Below are 20,691 nucleotides of genomic sequence, written 5' to 3'. Positions count from 1 at the left end.
TCCGCTGGTAGCTTTCCAACACACTCAGAATAAAATCCAGACTCCTTGGTGTAGCCTTACGCGGCCTGCCCCGGCCTGCCCCCAGCTCCCTCCCTGACCACTCTTTGTCCACATTTACTTCATCGCTTTTCTTCGAAGGTGTCGAGGTCTTGCCTGCTTCAGATTCTTTGCAGTTGCTCTTCTCATTGCCTGGAAGGGATTCCCTTAGATCTTTCTGTAGCTTTCTCCCTTACTTTATTTAAATCTCAGTTCAGAGGCCGTGCTCAATGAGGGGTGTCTGGGCCATCTCATCTAAAGTCGTGCCCTTTTTATCCTTTTTATGTGTTCCTGTTTACTTTTTCTGTATCACCAGCTGAAATGCTCTGATTTGTTTACTTTTTATTATCTGTCTCGTCCCAGTAGAAGTTAAATTCCAGGAAAGTAGGGACCTCATGCATCTTGTTCACCTGTCTCCACTGTCTAAAAATGCCTTTATACCAAGTAGATACCCAGTAAATACGGCTTCAAAAGAATGAATGACAGAACAGTGACTGTATTATGAGAGTGACACTGCTTTGATAGGCATTGAACCCACTGCTTCGAGACGCCAACACTTGACATAAGTTTTAAACTTTTTGCCTTCCATTTCAGGCAAAATCACTTCAGCCTCCTGTTCCAGAAAAGCAAGGACATCAGTGGAAAGACTCAGACCCTGTGATGGTGGGAATTGCGGAGGAGGTAAATTGGTTCCTGCAGGCTTTTTCCAGAAGTAGCTCTGACAGTGAGACTTGAATGGCTCTGAGTGCAGAGCCCTCTGTGGCCATCTTGTTCTGGCATCGAACCGTGGCGTGTCCCCAGGGTCTGTGCCGTTGTGAGCCCAGTAGCAGTGACATTACTGCCATACCATTCAGACTGAGCGGTCTCCTCGTTTGTGGCTTCTACAGATCGCGCACTTTCAGAAGGAGCTGGAAGAGCTGAAAGGCCGAACTTCGAAAGCCTGTTTCCAAGTGGGCACGACTGAGGAGATGAAGATGCTGCGAACAGAATCCGATGACTTGCACACGTTTCTTCTGGAAATTAAAGAGACCACAGAGGTGTGTGTTTATTGATAGTCTTCCGAAGTCCAGTTGCACTTTGAAAAATGTTTCTCCTAATGCTCGCTGGGTGTATATACTTGCTCTCTTCAGGCAGCACCAGTGTTGTTTGAATGTGCATGAGTGGTTCATGTAGGAACGCCTAAGTTCAAATCCTACCTTCAGCACGAAATAAATTATGTGACTTGGGCAGGTCAGTCTGGCTACTCTGTGGTTTAGTTTTCTCATGGGAAATGGAATAATAATAGTTTCTACCCCATTGACACACAAGGCACTCCATGAAAGTTGATCATTATAGTTGTTAGTTTAGGTATATTTGAAAATGTACTTTTGTAGTAAATTGTTAGGGTATAGTAAAGTGTTAGGTTTTTTGAAAAGCAAAACACTTAAGAGCATATATATGGTATAAAAATGTCAAATAGCTGTTAATAGTATCACTTATTGTGTTACTGTTACTCCTACTTACTGTGTACCGGTCACTGTGCTAAAACTTTGCCTGTGGCATCTCATTGAATCCTCACAACCGTCCTGTGTGGGAAGTACTGTTACTCTTTTTGTTTTGTAAGTCAGGAAACCGAGGCTTAGAGAGGTGAAATAACGAGCCCAAAGCCACCCAGTCACTGCGTGCTGGCGCCAGGACCCCAGTTCGGACTGTCTGAGTCCAGAGCTGTGGTCTGAAATATCATGCTTGGAAGAGGAAAGTTCTCCAGGGAGTTAGTGATTGTCTTCAGGTAGTAGGATTATAGGGACTATTAACACTTGCCCTGTTGTCCGAGTTTCTGATCACTAGAATGTATGTTTTTTCAATGAGGAAGAAAAATAATTTTTAAGAAGGAACGTTGGTATCTTTCTAAGCAGTGAGATGCTTCTTTGCGAGATTACTCACTGTACTCACATGTTCCTCGTGTTAACTGTTTGAGAAGCACCACCTTCCGTAGTGCAGACAGAAAGGTTTATTTCTTAGAAATACCATATGTTGTATCAATACATCCTCATACCTTTTCTAGTCTCTTCATGGAGATATAAGTGCCCTGAAAACAACGTTGCTTGAGGGCTTTGCTGGTGTTGAAGAAGCTAGAGAACAAAATGAGCGAAATCGTGACTCTGGATATCTGCATTTGCTCTATAAGAGACCGCTGGATCCCAAGAGCGAAGCCCAGCTCCAGGTAGGAGAGTCCAGCAGAGCGTGCTGTCCGGCAAACCCTCCAGTCGCCCTCCCTCCTGATGATGACTGTCTGAGCTTTGGGTGACCGCCTTTGTGAAGTTAATTTCCTGTGAATAATTTACGCACTTCGCATAGACTTCCTTCACTGCGACAAAGAAAAGGGCAGTTTTTCCCTTAATGTTTTTGGATTAAACAAAAATAGAATTCTTAATTAGACCTTAAGCTTGGTGGAAAGTATGCTGTTGAAAAAGATATATTTAGAAATCAAATCATGAATAATAATTATTAAACTAGCGACTATCACTGAGCACCGGGTACTCTGCTCAGTGTTTTTTACACGTTATTTCTAGTCTTCAGCCAACTGTTCTGCACGATAAGTTATTGATCCCATTGTACAGATCAGGAAATTGAGGCTCATAGGCTAAAGCGCTTACCTGAGGAAATGTTGCTGGTGGGTGTGGAACCAGCATTGAAACCCCCACCTGCCTGGGTTCTTTGCTCTAAGCCATAATTTAGCAAAGTTACTTTTCTCATTAATTGTTCATTATTCTCTGTCTTCGTTAAATCTGCTTTTTGTTTTCATCTTTTGATTTTTTTCGGAGCTGTTGTATCACAAGCTTTAGGGAGGGGATGGTCATCTCCCACTTCCTTGCATTTGCCTAGAATCCCAGCAGGAAAGGGGCACAGGTGGCAGCACTGGCCTTCCTCACCCAGAACATGAGGGTCTATGAGTATGATGACCCTGGTCTCCTGCCCAGAAAGTCCACCATTTCCATCCCACGCCTGATAAGCCTGCCTGCAGTAGAAAATCGAAAGAACTAGTTCTTCCTCCCCGAAAGCTCAGGAGCCCCTGCTGTGGCCTGCAGCCCTTGTCTTCCTAGCCGCTTCCTCCCATTGGATGTTAACTCCCTTAGCAAGAGGATGCCAGCTGCTTGCCCACCACTCATCAAATTACAGGCCTCCATGCTGCAGCTAGTTACACTCTCTTCCTGCAGGCCTTTTCACCTCTTGCTCTGTGTCCAAACTATTATAAAAGAAAAGCATACAGCTTTTGGGAGACACTTTCCCCCATTCAAAGAGAATCGTTTTCTTTTTCAGTGCTAAGTAGATAATAGCGTTTACTGAGTGCATGCCACGTACAAAGGAAAGATACTAGGACTACGCAAGTCTCACCACTAATAGATGCTGGACCTTAGAGCTCAGGCAGTCTGACTCAGAGCCTGTGCCCTTACCCTCTGCGCTACAGCGCGTAGTCCCTACATGCTGGGTAAGTGGCAGAGGGAAAGATGGACAGAAAAGTACAATGTAGAATAGGTTGCTGTGGGAAGCAGCTAGGCCACAGAAAGGAAGTATTTGTGATGGGCCGTAAAAGAAACGTTTTTTTCTGACAGAGTTGGGAGAGCATTCAGAGGAAACAGCGTCAGCTAATGTTTAGAGGTATGATTGCATTTTGAGTGTTCCAAGAAAGGGCCTTGCTGTAGTTAGATGTTAGGTGAAGTTTATTTTTGATGCTAAGGTTATTGCCACTTTCTGGAATCAGCCTGGCGCTCTTTAAATGACATTTTCTTTTTCAGTTGGGGCATATACCCTTATCCAAAAATAATTTTGAAAATGTATTGAAACACAATAAGATCTTTGTACAGATGCAAAGAGCTTTTCCCAGTATATAGCACATAATCTGCATTTGTATACATATTCGATGGAATGCTTCATCTTTATTTTTAATTTTTGAGAGCCAAGTGGTATAGCCTTGAAGGTTAATACTTGACCAAAATTTAAAGAAAATTATTGCAGGCCTAAAATAAGTTAATAGATGAGAATTTTAATCATGGTAAATTCAATTTCTAGTGCTGATAACGATTCTTTATTTTTGAGAAGAAATGAGTTTTTCTCAATTGGTGAAATGACTTATGTGTTCTATCTTATGAATAGATGCATTCAAAATTATTTTCAGTCCTATTTTGTAGGATAATTTTGTCTGTAGTACAGTTAATTTTATGGTTGGGAGAGCAAAAACTAAATGGATGTCCTGGCGGGATACTGAAGTACAGTGGAAAATTCCTAGGCCATGTTGAGATACTTCAGAGGAGCTGAAAAATGAGAACTAAGCAAGAGCGTTTGTTCCCTAGAGGCCCCAGGCCGGCACACCCATTCTGTTTCTATTTTCTTCACACCACCTCTCCGTCACACTCAAAAAGGTGGTTTCTGGTTTGCATTTTAATTACAATGTACTAATGATGATCTCAAAGCCTGTTATGTTGTCTGTGCATTATGGTTCTCAATAGAAAAATAATTCAAAATCATTTTCACTGTCTGCATACATCTTTTTCCAAGGTATTGGGAAATGAGCTATGTGCCTTTTCTTTTCTTTTTTTTTTGTAGGAAATTCGGCGCCTTCATCAGTATGTGAAATTTGCTGTCCAAGACGTGAATGATGTTTTAGACTTGGAATGGGATCGGCACCTGGAACAAAAGAGAAAACAGAAGTGAGCGAGGTCTCCCCCACTGCAGGGGGAGTGCAGCACATACTGCTGCTGCCTTATTAAAAGATGATTTAGGGGCATTTATTAAAAAAACGCTACAGATGTTGATTCTCGTTGACCCAGTCATTGTACTTTTAGAAATTTGTTCTGTAGAGATAATACCATGCTCACAACAGTTTACATAAAAGAATTTATGTTGCAGCACAACTTATGATAGTGAGAAATTGGATCGACCCTGATTATCCAGAAGTTAGAGGAGAGGAGTGGCTAAAAAAAGTCTGGTCACTTTTTGTTAATATAGATGACTGTAGCTATTGACCAGCATTTCTCAAAAAAATCATGTTAAATCTACTTCCTGTGTTACGTGGAATGTACAAGGTACATAATGATCATGATTAGATACAATCTATAAAGTATGGAAAAAGTAAGACGGAATCACACTGGGTGATCTCCATGTGGAGGTTTAAACAGAAAAGAGGCTGGAACTCCATCTGTCAACATAGTCAGATAGAGTTGTGAGATGGGTTTAGAGGAATTTTTTCCTTTGCGTTTTGTATATTCCAAATTTTTTTTTTGAGAAAACATTCCTAATTAGTATGGCTAATTAAAAGGATGAGAGGAATGATGACAAAGGTACAGGAAAACCTTTTACCGTGGTCTTCTATCCCTGGATATTTGGTTTTATGCCGTATATTTTCCAGAAGGAATAGAATGCAGTACATTGTAAGAGTAGTAAAGTGCCCACAAGAAATGTGAAAAACGGATCAGCCCTCAAAAAGCTCAATTTCTGAAACCCCTATATTTGCTTAATGTGATGAGCCATGTAAGGAGACGAACCAAGAGGTGATCTGTTTGTTTGTTTACTGTGCTGTGGGATCTCAGAACCTCTGAGTGCAGCAGCGTGGAGTGGTCAGGGCCGGGGCTACAGTGTTCCTCAACTTCAGTGAGCGGAATTAATCCCCTATATTGTACTGTACTGTACTGTACTGTGTGGAGAAAGGCTTTGTGCTCGACCCGAGGAATCTCACTTGGGGCGTAGGCAGGGGAAGGTAGAGGTGAGCATGACCCCTCAGACCCTGGCTGGGGAGGTTCTGCAGCTTGGGGCCTACAGCACCTGTCCCCTTAGACAGCTGGACCCCATCACACATTTCACAGCTCACGCCCCTCGTTCTGAATTATGTGAGACAATGGCTTGACCTGACAGCCTGTACTTTCTGCTCTGCTTGGCAAGTGGCTTTTTTTAAGTCCCCTTTCTGCTGAGTTCAGGTTTTTAAACAATTCTCTAGCACGTCTGTGCTTTAGGTCTTTCTCTAAGTATGACCTTGTATCCTATGGAAATGCATTTCTAAACATTTCTCTTGAACTACCTTGTCACGAGTAAGAAAGGGAACCGTCCCTTTCTTGTTTTAGTTCTTTTGGGTGGGTTCCTCCTGCCGTGAAATCTGTGCTGTTCCATTGTTTCCTGACGGCACTGTGAAGAGATGCCCATGGACTTTCAGCGAAGCCCTGGGCTTTTGCTTTTTCGTCCGTATAGTTTACGTACAGACAGCACACATATCCTTAGTGTATAACTGCGTGAATTTTTCCTCTGTTAGGAGTCCATCGGCCCTGACCTACCCCGGAGACGGGTGGGGGTGTGGGGGGGAGGTCGGGGGGTTCTCCCTGATTATACCTAAGGCCTGGCCCGCAGGATCCTAAATTGCTCTTTCCTCATTACGTTTTGTTCTCAGTAGGCTTTTGTTCCCTTTTTATGTTCTAGTAATTTCTTGTAGTCCTTTTTTTTTTTCCTTCTGTGGAAGGTCCCTTAACTCAAACCACTCACATTTAATTCTTTTCTCATTGCTGTTAACAGGCGCCTGCTTGTGCCAGAGCGAGAGACGCTGTTTAACACCCTAGCCAACAACCGGGAAATCATCAACCAGCAGAGGAAGAGGTTGAATCACCTGGTGGACAGCCTCCAGCAGCTCCGTCTCTATAACCATACTTCCCGATGGAGCCTTCCCTCGGCCGTTCCGTCCCAGAGCAGCAATTACAGGTGTGCAGGAGAGCCAGCCTATCAAAGCCACTCGAACTCCATGAATATGGCTGAATGAAGGAATGAGTGAGGGAATGAATGTTTGACAGCAAGGTGGAGTCGTCTTAACGTGGTTCAGATGTCCTGGTTAGGTTCTTCACCTTCTCTGGTCCATCGTTCCTTCCCCTGAAGACTGGGGATAACAGTACCTGCCCCATGGGATTGTTGGAGAGCTCACTGAAGTCTAGGTATGCCCAGTGGGACGAGCAGGTGCTCAGGTGATGGCAGATACAGTAACAGGATTGTTGTTTTGTTGAAAATTAACCGATAGGATTAGGTTGACTGACTTGTCTCAAAGTCACTTTGCTTGAGTGTGGAAACTTTCGGACCCTCGCTGTTAGACAGTTGACCCCTGAAGTTCCCAAGGTGGTTTTATGTTTCTGCCTTTTGGCTGAATGTGTAGCTTTTAATTGCCCTTTCTGTTGAAGTCCTATCAGTGTTGTGTTTGCCGCGGGGGTGGTATATAATGTTGAGATCACGGTCTCTTTTGGGTTGATTGTACCAATTGGTCAGATTTCCTGTTTCTGTACTGAGAATGCTCTCATCTCTTGCACTTATATTTAGGATAGTGTATCCCCCGCCCCTAAGATTTCTCCGGTCGTAGTTGGTTTGTATGTAACACTATCCTAATTCAGCCTTGACAGTGACCTCGAAAGCCTGCGCGATGCTTTGTTGAAAACCACCATAGACTGTCACACTAAACCTTTGCCCAGAGTACCAGGTAAATGCATTCTTCCCAGTCCTCTAACTCTGTTTTCTTTCATTTGCTGACCGAGTCTTAAGCGTTTATGAGTTCATGAATTTCTTGCAGCTAAACTGTCCCCTGTGAAACAGGCCCAGCTGAGAAACTTCTTGGCCAAGAGGAAGACCCCACCAGTGAGATCCACTGCGCCAGGTAAAGGGAACAGGTCCTGCATTTTTAGCACAAACCATATAGTATGTGGTGTGGGAGTAGAATGGGGGGGGTGTGGCTCTGTTTTCCTTTAGGTTCCTAATAGGGGCATAGAGAGAATGTCCCTGGAACCTGTCGTTCATGTGAACGTTGGAGCAGGAAGCTGCTTGTACACACTCGACCAAGCAGCTCAGGTAGTTGTTTCGGCTTTTGAATGTTTTCTGCAGACCTCAGGTTATGTGGCAGTTGTTCCCAAGGGCCTGGGGAGGCTGAGCTGGCTCCAGGCACTGGAACCTCTGCTTCAAAGCTTTATTTTTACCGATTTGTGTGGGGTTTTGAGTGAGATTGTATTTGAAAAAAGGCTTCTTAAGAAGGAAGAGAAGACCCCACCGATGAGAGAATGATGGCTGAAAACACTTGCTGAAAGAAGCCATAGAACTGACGGGGGGAAAAATTGTGTTTGCTATTATCTAGATAACTGCCTCAACTTTCTTTTTTAAAATATATGTTATATACAACTTCAGGTATAACTGGGCTTTGTTTTAGTGCCCATATCTCCTTTTTTCTTTAAAATCCTGTTTTGAGTTGAATTTTTTTTTCTTTTATCCCAACAACAGATCCTTTTTGGTAATTAAAATTGCAGAAGGAAATTTAACTTAATCTTACTGTATCATGGTTTGATTAATTTTTCTGTAATCATATAAAACTAAATTAGGTAAGTAATAGTTGCAGACAAGTGAATTTTATAGTAATCTTTTTCTTTATCTAAAGAATTCTCTTGGTAGATAATTGGAAAAATATGGAAAAGTATAAAGAAGAATAAAAATTACTCTTATCCCTCAACTGAGATACGTCATCAATTATGTCATTTCGGCTTGCTCTTTAACTTTTTTCTTTGCATATGTAAATTTGATTTTTTTGAAAATGAGGCTGGGACAATTATATTTATAATTTTGTGTCCTGATTTTCCCCCCCTTCTCCCACCTCCCCCACCACCACCACCTTGGTTCAAGCCGTTGTTTCTCAGTCTAGTTGTGTAGGACCCAGCTCCCTGGCCCACGCTGGTATTACGAGCCTTGCTCTCCCCCAGCTGAGGCAGTCGGTTGCCAGTCGTTGGTTGGCCGCTGCTCTCGCCACTGCTGGCCGCTCACGCTGGCCACCAGCCGCTCATGGCAGCACATGGTAGCCCATGGCAGCACACAGTAGCCCACGGCTGCTCTCACCAACCTCCGGCTGCTCACAGGAGCCCAGCTCCAGGGAGAGCCGTTGTTCACAATCTTAGCTGTAGAGGGTGCAGCTCACTGGCCCATGTGGGCATTGAACTGGCGACCTCGGCATTAGCAGCACGGCGCTCCAACCACCTGAGTCAACTTCCAAGCCCTTACTACAAAACAGAAAAGAACAAGTGTTGACAGGGATGTGAACAAGTTGGAACTCTTGTGCACTATTAGTAGGAATCTAAATTGGTGCCGCACTGGGGAAAACAGTTTGGTGGTTCCTCAAAAAATTAAAAATAGAATTAGCATATAATCCAGCATACACTGTGGGTATGTACCCCAAAGAACTGAAAGTAGGGGCTCAGACATTTTGTACACATGTTCACGGCAGGGTTATTCACAATAGCTGAAAGATAAAAGCAAGCCAAATATCCATCGACAAATGAATAGATAAGTAAAATGGGGGAAATCCTGAAAAGGGAAGGAAATCCTGATACACGCGGCAGTATGCGTACACCTGGAGGACAGAATGCTAAGGAAGCAAGCCAGTCACAGAAGGACGAGCACTGTGTGAGTCCACTTACCTGAGGTCCTCAGAGTAGTCAGATTCATAGAGACAGAAAGTAGAATGGTGGGTGCCAGGAGCTGAGGGGGAAGGCAAATGGGGAGTTAGTGTCAAATGGTACAGAGGTTCAATTTTGCAAGATGGAAAGAATTCTGGAGGTGGATAGTGGCGACGGCTGCATAGCCTTTTTGATGTACTTAATGCCAGTGAAGAGCACACGTAGTTGTTAAGACGAAGTAGATTTTACATTATGTGTATTTTACTGCAATCAAAAAACGGGGGGAAATTTTTAAAAATTTTGTGAGCCTCCCTATGCCTTCTGTTTTTAAATATTCTTTGAACATATGCCCTATAATGACTATACATTATTCTCTTGTATAAAGGCCATAATTTGCTTATCCAAACCCTGTTAATTTTATTGCCAAGATTTTACCCAGAAACCCTTGTTCCCAAATCTTTAACCACATCTCTGAATATATCTTTATCATAGATTCCTTAGGAATGAGATGTATGTAATTTAATCATTCATTCATCAAATATTACTGCCTACTTTGTTCCAGACGGTGATAAATTAAAGAAAGATGGTCTCTGAGCACATAAAACTTTTGATGAAGGAAATACAGACATTGACAGATAACTGCACATTATACTCATGTAACATTAGAATATATTCTGTAAAGAATAATAATAGCATATAAAGATTTATAACTTTTAAAATTGTGAAGTAGAACACATACACAGAAAAGTGCACAAAACAAAAAGACCTGTCTGTGTCACCTCTCCCGGGGTTAAGAAACAGAACTTAGCCATTGCCACCCTGCTCAGCCTTCCTCTTGTGCAACCCCAGTCTGCCTGCCCCCCAAAGACACCACTGTCTGACATCTGTGCTAGAGTGCTTTTGCTTTTGTTTGTTTTTCCTGTTGACATTTACAACTTTCATTATTTTGAAAAATTTCAAACCCCTGGCTGTAAGAATAATAGTGATTGCCCACTTACCCTTCACCCTTATTTCCCAGTAATGTTTGCCAGACGGCTTTGTTTTCCTCCTCACTCCCACACGTGCACACATTGCTGTCATTCGTTGTGCTGAACCGTTTGAAGGTAAGGTGCAGACAGGACCCTTGACTCCTAAACATTTTGGCGTGTGTCTTTTAAGAGCAAGGATGTTCTCTTACACAACCATAATACAGTGCTCACATTTAGTAAATTTAACGTTGATTGAATACTGTTACCTAATATGCAATCTATACTCACAATTTACCAACTGCCCCCCTTATGTCCTGCACAGCCACTCTTTTTAAAAAAATCTAGGATTCAATCCAGGATCGTGCATTGCATTAAAGTTGTCATTCTGTTTAGTCTCCTTTATCTTTGCTTTTCTTGACAGTTTTGCTATTAAAGTATGCCTCCCCAAACATGGTAATTTTGATTTGCGTGTGCCCGGGGTCTTTGCATGTGGTGTAAGCCCATTCGTTCATCCTGTGTGTCGATTTCCCTTGTTTCACATCAGGTCTGTAAGAGTCATTCGTGTCACTGGTGTAGCTGTTAGTTTCTGCCTTGTTGTCATGTGGTGTTGTGTTATATGAATGTACGGCATTTGTTGATCCATTCCCTCATGGTGGCCATGTTTTTAGCTGCAATAGAATGGAATGTTCTGAGCTTTCTTGTACATGTCTCTTGGGCCATATTGACCCTTTTATCGGGTTATATGTCTTGAGTGGAATTGTTGGCTCGTATTCTGTCCATATACTCAGCTTTAGTAGATACTGCCTTACAGTTTTCCTGAGTGGTTGTACTGATTTACACTTTAACCATCAAGCTGTGAATATTCCAGCTGCCCCACACCCTTGCCCAATTTGCTGCTGTCCGTTTTTTTCCTTGTAACCAAACCAGACCTTTTGTGACGTGCCTGATTAAATCTTTTGCTCATTATCTATTTGATACTGATTTGTAGACGTTTTTATAAGTTCTTGATTACCAGCTCTTTGGTTAGATGGGTTGCACATAGTCACTTTGTTGCTGCCTTTTTATCCTCTTAATGATAACTTTTAGTGAACAGAAGTTCTTAATGTTAAACCAGATTTGTCGGCCTTTTCTTTTACACTTCGTACTTGCTGTACTATCTAAGAAATCCTTCTCTATGTCTAGGTAAGAAAGTGTATGCACTTTTATTACTGTCTACAAATGTTAATGTTTTGCCTTTCAGATTGAGATCTATCTAGCTGCAATTTATTTTTTAACAACTTTATTGAGGTATAATTTACATACCATCAAATTCCCCTTTTGTAAGTGTACAGTTTGATGTTTTTTGGTAAATGTACGGAGTTTTATAACCATCACCACATTCCAGTTTTAGAATATGTTCATCACTTAAAGAGTTTTCTCATGCTTGTTTGTAGTCAGTTTCTATTCTGCCTTCAGCATCCATTGATCTGTCTTCTTTCTCTGTGGATCTGCCTTTTGAAGAAATTGTGTGTGAATTGAATCATGTAGTCTTTTGGTTTGGCTTCTTTCACGTAGTGTAATGTTCTTGAGGCTCACCCACGATGCATACGTAACATGTATCAGTGGCTCGTTCCTTTTTGTTGCTGAATAGTATTCCATTGTATGGTGTACCATACTTTGTTTATCCTACCAGAATTGATTGTTGCATATGATATAAATGGCTCACGTGTCATTTTGCTGTATTTAGATATCTGATTGTCTAACACTGTTTATTGAAAAGATGCCTTTCCTTTGTTGTAAATCAGTTATCCATATACCGTGTTTCCTCGAATGTAAGACCGAGCTGGACCATCAGGTCTAATGCGTCTTTTGGAGCAAAAATTAATATAAGACCCGGTCTTATAGAATAGTGGTACCTCAGTTTTTGAACATTTTCGTTGACAAACATTTCGGTTTATGAACACCATAAATTTTATGGATCCGTGGTATTATTAGATAGTGAAATTCATGATAAATTTGCAGTTTTAGGGGTTGATTTTAAAGGTCTGGAATGGACCTTTATTATATTACACTAAAATAAGACTGGGTCTTATATTAATTTTTGCTCCAAAAGGCGCCTTAGGGCTGATGGTCTGGCTAGGTCTTATTTTCGGGGAAACACGGTACTCAACTCTGCCTTTTGAATGGGAAAACAGCCACAGACAGTATATAAAAAGGTAGACACCTCTAGGTTTCAGTAAAACTTTATTTGTGAAAACAGGCAGCTGCCCTATGGTTGTAGTTTGTGCCGACTCATGATCTAGAATATTCTGGCTCTTCTTGGTGCTTTCTATTTTCATATTCATATTAGAATTGTCTTGTTAAATTCTACTAACTTCAGCCTTCAGAGAATAGTTGCAATTTTGATTGGGATTGTATTGAATCTCTAGATCAACTTGAGAGAATTGACGTTTGTACAATATTGATCTTTCAGTTCCTAAACATGGTATATGTTTATTTGGGTCTTTACTTTCTTTTAATGTTTTCTGCATGGAGGACAAACATACCTTTTGTTAGATTTATTCCTAAGAGTTCGATTTTTCTGATGCTCTTACACTGGTGGGGGTTTTCCCCTTAAATTGCATGTGTTATGTTAGGTGTGGTGTATGGAGATACATTAGATACTTTGTATGTTGACTATCCCCATCCTGGTTAAACTCATTTATTCAAATAATATGTCTAGTTATTTCTTCGACTTTCTACGGAAAGAGTTATATCCTCCAGAGATACTAACACTTTTGTTTCTGCCTTTTCAGTCTTAGCATTTTATTTTTCTTACCTTATTTCACTGGTAGGACCTCCAAAGCAGAGGCCAGTGAGTGGGCATCCTTGCCTTGATCTGCAAGGGAACACTTCCCGTAGTTCCCCATAAGGTGTGGGGTCTACTGGATCTACGGAGATGATCACAACCTCTGTCTTTTTTTTTTTCCTGTTACTGTGGCTTTCTGCCTTTCCTAACCTGAGCTACTGTATTTCCCCGAAAATAAGACCTAGCTGGACAATCATGTCTAATGCGTCTTTTGGAGCAAAAATTAATATAAGACCTGGTCTTATATTATAGTAAAATAAGACCAGGTCCTACATAATTAAAATATAATATAATATATTATTTAATATAATAGAATATTGGGTCTTAATATTACTGTTTTCTCCAAAAGATGCATTTTTGCTGACTGTCCGGCTGGGCCTTATTTCCAGGGAAACGGTAGTATTTAAACAGAATAAGATCCTTTAGGTTTCAGTGGCCCCTGTTTCTAAAGTCAGGAAGGTAGCTGCATCCTTGATCACAGTGGGGGTGGTATTTATCAGCTGTGGGGGCAGCACCGTTGGGAGAGGAACCGGTCCAGGCCCCTGGCCTCTGCAAGTGAGCATGTCCACTGCATCTTCCAATTGGTGCATCTCCCTCCCCCCAAAGCCAGTGAATGGCATCAGAAAGGTAAGGAAGGAAACAGAGAACCCCCAGGTTCTATCAGACCTTGAAAGTTACATAGTTATGTCAGTTTCTTTCTCTGTTCAGTTCTTAATGGTGATGACTCTGAGTCATCTTTTGTTGCACTCAGGAAATAGGATTTTAGAGAAACTGTTGAGGTCATTGCGGCCCTAAGAGGCTGTGAGGTTTCTACTAGCTTTCTATGGATTCTATAACAAGGGATCACAAGCTTAGTGGCTTCAAATGCCACTTACTTAGGATCACACAATCGAATGGGTCAGAAGCCCAGGCGCACGGCTGCTCCCCTGGGCCCAGTGCTCAGGGCCCCCAGGCTGAAGTCACGGTGTTGGCTGACTGAGCTCTCACGAAGGCCCCGGGGAAGCTCCCACTTCTACTAGTAAGCACAGCAGAGGTGTCGGCAGAGTACAGTTCCTCGCCGCTGTGGGACTGAGGGCCTTCTTTTCTGGGGTGTGCTCCAGCCCCCCGTATGCGTGCCGACAACAGCACACTGAGTTCTTGGGCTTCAGTCTCTGCCGTCCCCTTCTGCCACATCTCTGACTTCCTCTTCGGCTTCATTTCTCTGCCTTTAAGGGCTCGTGAGATTTTACACTGGGCCCCCCGGATAACCCAAGCTAACCTCTGTTTGAAGGTCAGTGGATTAGTAACCTTAGTTATGTCTGCAGAATCCCTTTACCATCTAATAGAACCATCTAACAGCGTAACCCTAGGTGTGGCCCCAGGGAGCACAGGCCATGGCAGCAGAATTCTGTCAGGCATGGGGTTCAGAGTATTAAGAACATACTCTTTCAAGCCAGGTTTGAATTCTGGCTCTACCACTCACCAAGTTCATGACCCTGGGCAAGTTACTTAACCTTTCTAAGCATTGAGCATAAAGTCAGAGAATAGCAATTTCTAATGTGTAGGTAATTGTGAAGATTAAGTGAGAGAATGTGGATAGATGCGTTGTGCAGCGCCTGGCACCAAGTCAGGTCTTAGGAGCGTCAACTGCAATTTTACTGCTGGTGCTGGTGGTTAGGGACAGAATTTTGAGGGCGCCTGCTGCATATGTACTTGCATCAAAGTACCCTGGCTCAGTGCTGTCCAGTAGGACTTTCTGTGACGATAGAACTGTTCTGTGTCTGTGCTGTTCAGTAGAGTAGCCATGTGTGGCGTCGGGCCCTTGACGTGTCTGATACAACTGAGGATTAGAAGTTTTCATTTATTGACTTTTAATTATTTTTAACTTAAATAGCTGCAGATGGCTAATGGTTACCAAGTTGAACCGCACAGGCTAGCATGTAGCATTGGTTTTCAGTTGCATTTGCTCGTGTCACAATTGTGACAAACAAAATCTTACAGAGTGATACGTCTATAGGACAAACAAGTCATAAATAGTAGCAGTGCTGTTTCAAATAAGTTGAGGAGGAGAAAGGCCTAGGATTTTTGTGTTTTGGTTTTTTTCCCAATACACAGGCAGTCATGTGCATTCCAAAATTCGTGGTAGAAAGTAAAATGGCATAAAACATTACTTCATTGTTTATAGAAGGAAAAAACGGGAGGTCACATTAGTTTCAGTGATTTTTTTTTTTTTTTTTTAACCTAATGATGCAAAGGAATCATTAGATTTCTCTGGAAATGTTTGAGATAGGACTGGGGACCTTCTTTTTTCCCAGTTTGCATTAGGCCTGTTCTTAGAAATTTATTGTTGGGAAGTGACAGCAACAGTCTGACTGTTGATTGCACTGTGGGAGATTGTCTGTTCTGATATGTTATTATTCTGCCTGTGAGAACTGGTGAGGGCTCAGTCTCCTGCTTTTGTACCAGCGTTCGTTCTGTCTCTCACTTCACTTGTTTTTGTCTGACCGTCAGAACGTCCTTGCCCTGCACAGCTCGGTATTTCAAAGCCCCATTTGAGCAGAGGACCCCCACCCCCGCCCCAACCACCTTGTTCACATTTGACAACAGCTGCATCCACTTAAAATAAGTAATAATTAAATTGTCATTACAAACTGGATATTTATTTCTCTGTCAACAGTGAAAATTGCATAGGTTTTGGACTTGCTTCGAGTTGTCTGACTTGTGTTTTGTTGTGGGCTTTGTAGCCAGCCTGTCTCGGTCAGCCTTCCTGTCTCAGAGATATTATGAAGACTTGGATGAAGTCAGCTCGACGTCATCCATCTCCCAGTCCTTGGAGAGTGAAGATGCACGGGCGCCTTGTAAAGACGACGACGCGATGGTCCAGGTCGCTCGGCACGCCCCCGTGGTCCGCACTCCTTCCATCCAACCCGGTCTCCTGCCCCAGGCGGCGGCTCCTTTTGCTAAATCCCACCTGATGCCTGGTCCCCCGGGTGTGATGGGAACTTCAGGTAAGGAAACAGTGAGACGGGAAACTCTTTTTTCCCCTATGAGGTTTCTAACACATGGAGGAACAGCAATTAGGTTTTATGTTATCACAGCATTAAGGTGTTGGTTCCAGCCCATTGCTGCTAATATTCCAGAAGTTAGAAGACAGATTCAAAGGAGACGTGTTCCCCTTGAAAGCCGTGAGGAAGAAGAGACTCTAAAGATTCACACTGTGACAACTTTACTGTTGAGTCCAGCTCGTGTCATTTTAAACAATAAACAGGTCTTTTCAGGAGTAAAAGGAGGTCATTTGCCTCAGTACAAAGCATCGTCCACACGTGTGCCTTTCACATCCTAGCTCATTTCAGCTTGTTACCTTTAGCTATATTCTGCCTCAGAACTCACTAGCCGCAGTGCTCACTGAAATGACCTGTGTTGTACTGTACACCCTCACTTCAGAGTGCCAGGACTCTGCATTGAAGTGACTTCTGACAGAGACCAAACAACGCTCATGAGGTACTGGGATGGAGAGACTGTGAGAGGAGAGCAGGGAAGTGATCGATGTTGGCATAAAAGTCATCTCTTGATCAGTATTCAGGGGAAATGACCATGTAAAGTATTTCAGGCAAATTGCACGTGGCGTCTTTGAAAGTTGTAGGTGCCAGCCTATCAGTTTACAGGTGCTCTTCTATGTTAATGCTTAAGGATTTATAATCTTAGCGTTTTCCCCGCAACCTAACATGCAGAATTGACCATTGTAACTTCCATGTTTTCTTCTTATCTGACCTACTCTCTCACTGAATTTTTCTTTTTCCCCTCAGTGTCTACGTCTGCTAGCAAAATCATTCCTCAAGGGGCTGATAGTACAATGTTCGCAACAAAAACCGTGAAGCATGGTGCACCTGGTCCCTCCCACCCCATCTCAGCTCCCCAGGCGGCCGCTGCTGCAGCCCTGAGACGACAGATGGCCAGTCAGGTGCCAGGTAAGAACTGTAGCCCCACACCTGTGCAGAGGCTGATTAGGAGCTGTCTGCGTCAGAGGCCAGGATCGCAGGTGCCAGGAAACACCTGGCTCTTTACTGCCCTTCAGAAGAGAAGACTGATGTGACAGCCCTGTCTGCTTTTGGGGCAGAGTTCTGAGAAAGCAGAGGCCAGGTCTGCAACTTTTGTCTTTTTCGGGGAGGTGTTAGATCTGCCACATTCTGATAAGTAGGAAATCTGGGGTCTTTCTAATGAAGTTGTGAATCCCTCCTTTTGAATGATGTCTGCTTTAAGTCCCAAATTAATCTTTGCAATTAGATCACCTAATAACACTCAGGGTGTCTCCTCAGCCACCCTGTAGTAGGGTGACCACTTTGTTTTTGAGTAACGTCAGGTTCAGAGAGGTGAAGGTGACCCAACCAGTAAGGAGCAGAACCCGGACTCCAACCCTGTGCCTTTCTGTTGCCGTACAGCTGCGTAGGCCTGCAAAATGCGGTCTCTGATGAGCACGTGCATGGGTGGCAATGGTTTGTGACTGTTCAAAAGTTTCTACAGTAGGGTTTCTAGGTATTTGGCCTCAAGAACTTCCGTTATCATGAGTTACCAATTTGTACAAGCCAGTGGTTCTCAACAGGAGGCTATTTTTGCCCGCCCGCCCACGCTCCCAACAATTGGCAGTGTTGGTGGTATTTAGTGGGTAGAGGCCAGGAATGCTACAAAAAAATTTGTTTTTATTTTTCTTTCTTTTGCATATCATGGGTCACTTATTAAAAGCATTACAGTTAGCAATGATTTACATTTTATCTTCCATGATAGCAATTTTCAAAGAAAAAAATGACGTAACAAAGAAAAGCAATACATTTACAAAGTCTATAAACTGCAAGGCTACTTTAGAGCTGAGGTAATGCTGATTAAGTTTTGTGGCTGAAGTAACAAAAGTCGTTTAATTTACAAAAGGTACCTGATTCTCTAGCTTCTCACTTCTGTTCATCTCTATTTTGTTTGCATTACAAGACCACAAGACAATAACACTGTAGTTCTGTCTGGCAAGAACCCTCCCAGTAGGTTAATTATCAAAGGGTTAATTACCCTTCATACTCAGCAGCTGCCTCATTATCGCTGCACCTTGGGACAGAGGCCTTCACACTAACGTGCAGATGGCCCCTGTATAGTTGTGTGTATGCGCACGTGTGGGAACCCCATACCATCAGAAAAGGGAACATGAGCAAGTATGACATGTATGGGAAATGTCACCTTGACCTTCACAGCAAAAAATTAAAATTAAAAAGTTAAATGTGTAACTTTATACTTTCGTTACGTAGCACCTCCTTCCGTTAGTGCTACTCAGTTATAAATCGCTCTCAATTATAATACCAGTGACACAAAAAGAAGAAGCAGCATCATGTAAGTTTCCTTAAAAAGACATGATCACCTCTCAAATTTCATCTCTCCTAGGGAGAATAATAAATAATGTACTGCACAATACGTAATGACCAAGATACTTTTTGACACACCTGTATAACATGACTTGGCCGTTTTCTTTTTTCTGCAGAAAAAAATCTTATGCACAGGTAACCCCCACAACAAAGGATTATCCAGCCCCATAGTGTCAGAAGTGCCAAGATCAACAAACTCTGCTATAAATCAAATATTTTCTTTAGCTGAATAAAATTATTTTTTAGTTTTATCACTACTTAGAACACATGCCCACTTAGACAGCTTTTTTAAGACTAAAAAGACATGGTTTGATTTAGACAAACAAGAATTATCACTATACAGTGATAAAAGATTTCTAAGAAAAGTTCAGATGCTAAAACCCTTATCAAGCATCTAAAATAGATATGGTGGAGCATAAACAAGGTAACTTTTCAAGGTACCTTTGAACCTTCTGAAAGCGTAGACTCCTTTGCAAATATCACTTGGACCAAGCAGAATCTTAGCATTGTGCCCAACAAGCCCAAATCAAGCTGATGGATTTGATTATTTACAAAGGTGAAATCTGCCGGGATTTAGGATTAGTCATTCTCAGCAGGTGGTGTGTGACCTCTGTTACCATTTTGGAAGCAGAAATTTCTAAGGTGTGGGCACTTCTGGATGTAAAAGATGAAATTCGTACAGCCGTAGGCAAGATGTTCAGGGTGCTTCTCTGAAGGAGGGTGTGAAACGGCTGCCACAGACCCGCTGTTCTCCCTAGGCTGTGGCTTCCAGTTCTGCCCAACGTGTAGTGAGAAGAGACCCAAGAGCTTTGCGCAGGCCTTCTTCTGGTTAATTATAAAATACCAGGAAGTCTTGGAGCGCAGTTTTAAATCATAAGACACACAGAAGAGATGTGAAATGGAGAAGGAAGTAGGTGTCAGATCAGTTCCTGCTGCCATCCGTAGTTCAGGCCCCTCGGCCTCTTCCCCCGTCTGGCCAAGCTCCGTTTTCCACATTTTACTCAGTGTGCCTGTCTCATTAAGCCACGAGCTCCTTCAGAGAAGATACAGAGTCTTAGACATTTTTGTGTGTTCCCAGCACCTCACAGCGTCTGGCAGTAATAAGCCCATGTGAAAGGATGGTTCCGTGGATGAGTGGAGAGACGGCAGGAATCCTTAGTCTGAGCACTGCCGATCCTCCAGCTCTTCTGCCCTTTGCCAGGATGCGCCAGCTCTGTGGCAGCTCTCAGCTCTGCTCTGCGACGTCTGGCCAGGGAAGCCTTTTCACCAAAACTGTACATTTGATTAAAGTGCACGAAACCTCGCCTCATAATCTTTTCTGAATGGAGGAGGCCGGGTGGTGTTCCACTGCGCACAGGGCTGCAGAACTGCCGAGAGTAGGTTCCCTCCTGTGAGATTGCGTTCTGCCTGAGTTTGTGTCCTAGTCATTCGTTTATACGTGGCTAGACTTTTCAGTCCTTCCCTGAAATTAATATGCCTCTTTGTTCTCTATTCAAACAGCTGTAAGTACTTTGACAGAATCAACTTTGAAGACTGTCCCTCAAGTGGTAAATGTGCAGGAATTGAATAACCCTTCACCCGCCTCTGCAGCCATCGGGTAGGTTACTCCTTTGCCTGTGTTTAAGCCAATGAATTAGTCAGTAATGGCGGTGGACCGCCTGCAGGGGGCAGCACTGCCGCTGCTACCGCGGGACTCTTCCCAGCAGAGCCTCAGGTTGTAGGAGGGCTGGACAGCTAATCTGAACACCCAGCTGGGTTTCCAGGAGATTGTCCCCTTCATTGCCTCGTAAACCTGTAAAGTCTGTGTTGTTGATGCGTACTCAGTAAGATGTTTGCCATGTGTAAGTCTACATGTGGTACATGGAAGGGTTAAGTCCGGTGTGGGGCTGGAGTTTTGTTTTTCTTTTTAATATTTTTGGGGTTCCAGAGTTGATGCTTCAGTTCTAATGCAGACAGTTGATTTTGAAAACTCATGGTGGTCCTGAGATTGACAGTTTCCTCTCTCCAGGCATTTCTGTTCTTTCAAGTTTCTTTTGCCTTTTGTATGG

The 20,691-nt window shown here is 42.9% G+C and overlaps 1 protein-coding gene across 4 annotated transcripts in view; it reads left to right on the top strand.

Annotated features, from left to right (window-relative positions):
- Nucleotides 1-20,691, top strand: part of NUP214 (nucleoporin 214) — a 92,003-nt gene that overhangs the window by 24,726 nt on the left and 46,586 nt on the right. For all 4 annotated transcript variants that reach the window (XM_074331195.2, XM_074331193.2, XM_074331194.2 and 1 more), the window contains exons 15-24: nucleotides 631-717; nucleotides 924-1,073; nucleotides 2,081-2,239; nucleotides 4,621-4,724; nucleotides 6,574-6,756; nucleotides 7,431-7,516; nucleotides 7,607-7,690; nucleotides 15,986-16,249; nucleotides 17,048-17,209; nucleotides 20,144-20,240. In XM_074331195.2, coding sequence (XP_074187296.2) covers nucleotides 631-717; nucleotides 924-1,073; nucleotides 2,081-2,239; nucleotides 4,621-4,724; nucleotides 6,574-6,756; nucleotides 7,431-7,516; nucleotides 7,607-7,690; nucleotides 15,986-16,249; nucleotides 17,048-17,209; nucleotides 20,144-20,240 — 1,376 coding nt within the window. The remainder of the gene's footprint in view (nucleotides 1-630; nucleotides 718-923; nucleotides 1,074-2,080; nucleotides 2,240-4,620; nucleotides 4,725-6,573; nucleotides 6,757-7,430; nucleotides 7,517-7,606; nucleotides 7,691-15,985; nucleotides 16,250-17,047; nucleotides 17,210-20,143; nucleotides 20,241-20,691) is intronic.

Source organism: Rhinolophus sinicus, chromosome 16, assembly GCF_057876585.1.
Source record: "Rhinolophus sinicus isolate RSI-liver-muscle chromosome 16, RSI-T2T, whole genome shotgun sequence".
Taxonomy (NCBI): domain Eukaryota; kingdom Metazoa; phylum Chordata; class Mammalia; order Chiroptera; family Rhinolophidae; genus Rhinolophus; species Rhinolophus sinicus.
This window is presented reverse-complemented; position numbering and strand designations above follow the sequence as displayed.